The sequence below is a fragment of the Corapipo altera genome, unplaced genomic scaffold (assembly GCF_003945725.1).
Source record: "Corapipo altera isolate COAL_440 unplaced genomic scaffold, ASM394572v1 57, whole genome shotgun sequence".
Lineage (NCBI taxonomy): Eukaryota > Metazoa > Chordata > Aves > Passeriformes > Pipridae > Corapipo > Corapipo altera.
Window position 1 is genome coordinate 1,090,208 of NW_020884905.1, and position 2,723 is coordinate 1,092,930.

The 2,723-nt window shown below is 50.0% G+C and overlaps 1 protein-coding gene across 1 annotated transcript in view; it reads left to right on the plus strand.

Moving 5' to 3' along the window:
• Positions 1-1,066: 1,066 nt before the first annotated feature.
• The window catches only part of GPR88 (G protein-coupled receptor 88), a 2,494-nt gene continuing 837 nt past the window's right edge, over positions 1,067-2,723 (plus strand). The window contains exon 1 of the mRNA XM_027651427.1: positions 1,067-2,697. Within this exon, the coding sequence (XP_027507228.1) occupies positions 1,752-2,697 (946 nt within the window). The 5' untranslated portion in view covers positions 1,067-1,751. The remainder of the gene's footprint in view (positions 2,698-2,723) is intronic.

Sequence of the window (2,723 nt, forward strand, 5' to 3'; positions counted from 1 at the left end):
CTGTTCTTTACTGACAGCTAAACAATGAAAGGCCTCAAAAGGTTTGACACTTGATTAGATCTACACTGTAAAGTGCAGCAGGCAAAAAATATGGTAATTAAGGGCCTGATCAAGTAAATCACTCAAGTACGTCTTTAACCTTAAGCACATGAGCAATCTAATTAAAAGAGAGCATAGGTATTCACGTTTGTAACAAAGCCACCTTCGGATCAATAGTTCTGTCAATTGCAAACACGAGCCTTCCTGTCAAATAAGAAATGTGCTGTATTGCAACAAAATAATCCATTAACCCACACAAATTAACTTTGTTAACTTAAAAAAATGCATATTGTAACTGTAACTACCTCCTAATATATGATGTTGGTATTGTCATTTGTTAGCATCGGGAGTTACGAATGTCTAAAAATGCCTTGCAAAGGTATCTTTGGCCAATAGTACAGATCACACCTTATGAGCTGAGATGGTTTGCTTCTGTTGCCTACATATAACCTACCTGCAGAAGCAACTTTTTCTCCTTAACTCATCACAAAATTAATCAGCATTCTTTTTCTGGAAAGCTTTTGAGAGGAAACAGAAGTTCTTTTACTGAGTTTCTTATTCTTTTCCAAGGGTAGAGTTCCTGGGAGAATCCCACTAATAATTATTATCCATTTGGAATGGACTGTTAGTTCCTACTCTTCAACAAGTTTTTAGTCCACCTGAAAACCTGTCACTTGTCTGTGAAGGAACTAATTTTGGTGTGAGACCATTTCAAATGCTATGCTGGTTCTGTGTTATCTGTGTACTTACCAGCACCAGTGTTCACCTCCAGCGGGTTGGCAGTGCAGGATTTCCTGCACGCTGACACAGGCTGAGGTTTATGAAGAAACATAAAATGTTTAGATTGAGAACCAAATAAGTACTGTTTTACCAAGGATCAGTGTATCTGTTGTGTTTGAAATATTTAATTTGGAAAGTATATTGCTATTATAGAGCAGTTCTAAAATTAACTAAGCTTGCAGAAGCATAGTGAGCTTTCTTTTAACAAAAAAAATTAAGATCAGAAAAAAAAAAATCAATTTGAGTATTTAGCAGAGGAGTTTCTACAGTAAATAGATTGTATTTCAGACAGAAGTGACTGATACTAGTTTGAAACCTTGCTTCAAATGAAAGTTGTGTAAATGGGTTAGAACCAGAAAACTGGTAAGGCAGGGAAAAAAGGAGTCAGACTGTGTAGTTGGAGTATTTCTGGAGCATGATAGGGTTTGGTTGTTTTTTTTTTTTTTTCTTCTTGATTTAACAAGTTGAAAATCTGCTGAATAATTCATGAAGAGTGGAAGGGCTGAATCTTCCTGGAATGATATACAGTGTGCGTACTGTGGCACAGGAGAAACTGCAAAGCTTTGTATCAGTTGCTGCCGTTCCTGCTGCCGATTGCAAGGTGCTGCTGCTTTTGGTGTTTTCACAGCTACAGAAACCTCAGTCGTGTTCTGGTCTGCCAACAGCCGTTCACCTCCCTATGGACCCACCTTCACTAGCTACAATCTGTGGAATCTCTTGCTGCCTACCTGCCTTGGACACTGCTGTTCTCTGGATCGTTACTGCAAACTGTGTTTTCTGCACCTTGCAGCTTGTATGACTGAAACCTGCCTTAGAGTCCCTCAGCTGCACATCCTCCTGTGTGCTTGGTGAGGGCTCCTGCAGCAGAACTTCTGACCCAGACAAGGATGGGATTTACAGGGCAAAGTCAAAACTGAGCTGCATTCAGCGAGATGCCCAACGCCTCTTCCTGGAGTGCTAGCTCGCCTCTGCTGCTGCTCTGGGAGGACTCCTCCGGCACCCGCATCTTTCTCTCGCTGCTCTATGCAGTCTTAGCTATCTCAGGGACTTTATCCAATGTAATGGTCATCTATTTAGTCTTCTCCTTCAAGAAGCTGCAGACAACCAGCAATGCCTTCATCGTGAACGGCTGTGCGGCAGACCTAAGCGTGTGCGCCCTGTGGATGCCCCAGGAGGCTGTGCTGGGGTTGCTGCCTCCCAATTCCTCCTCCCTTCGCTCGGCGGAGTACCGGCTGCTCCGAGGGGGGCTCCTGGGCCTCGGCCTCACGGTCTCGCTGGCCTCGCACCTGCTGGTGGCTTTCAACAGGTACGTGCTCATCACCAAGCTGCCCAGCGTGTACCAGGCCCTCTACCAGCGGAAGCACACGGGCTGCATGATCGGGCTCTCCTGGGCCCTCGCCCTGCTCCCGGTCCCGCTGCTGCCCGGGCTCTGGACCCTGGGCTCGGCCCAGTCGGACGGCAGCTCTCGCTACACCGCCCTGCTCCTCGCCCTGGCCGTGCTGGGCCAGACGGCGCTGCTGCTGCACTGCTACCTCGGCATCGTGCGGCGGGTGCGGGGCAGCGCCAAGCGGGTCAGCGTCCTCAACTTCCACCTGCTCCACCAGCTGCCCTTCCCCGCCGCCCCGCCGCCGCCCCGCCGCGCCCAGCGCCGCCTCAGCAGCGTCTCCGTCCTGCTGCTCTGCTGCGTGTTCCTGCTGGGCACCCAGCCCCTGGTGTGGGTGAGCCTCCTGGGCTTCTTCCTGCGCCCGGCGCCGCCGGCGCTGCAGGCCGCCAGCTGGCTGCTGCTCTGCTCGCTCTCGGCGCTCAACCCGCTGCTCTACACGTGGCGCAGCGAGGAGTTCCGCCGGGCCGCCCGCTCCGTGCTGCCCCGCGCCGAGGGCCCGGGGGCCCCCCCCGCGCCCCTT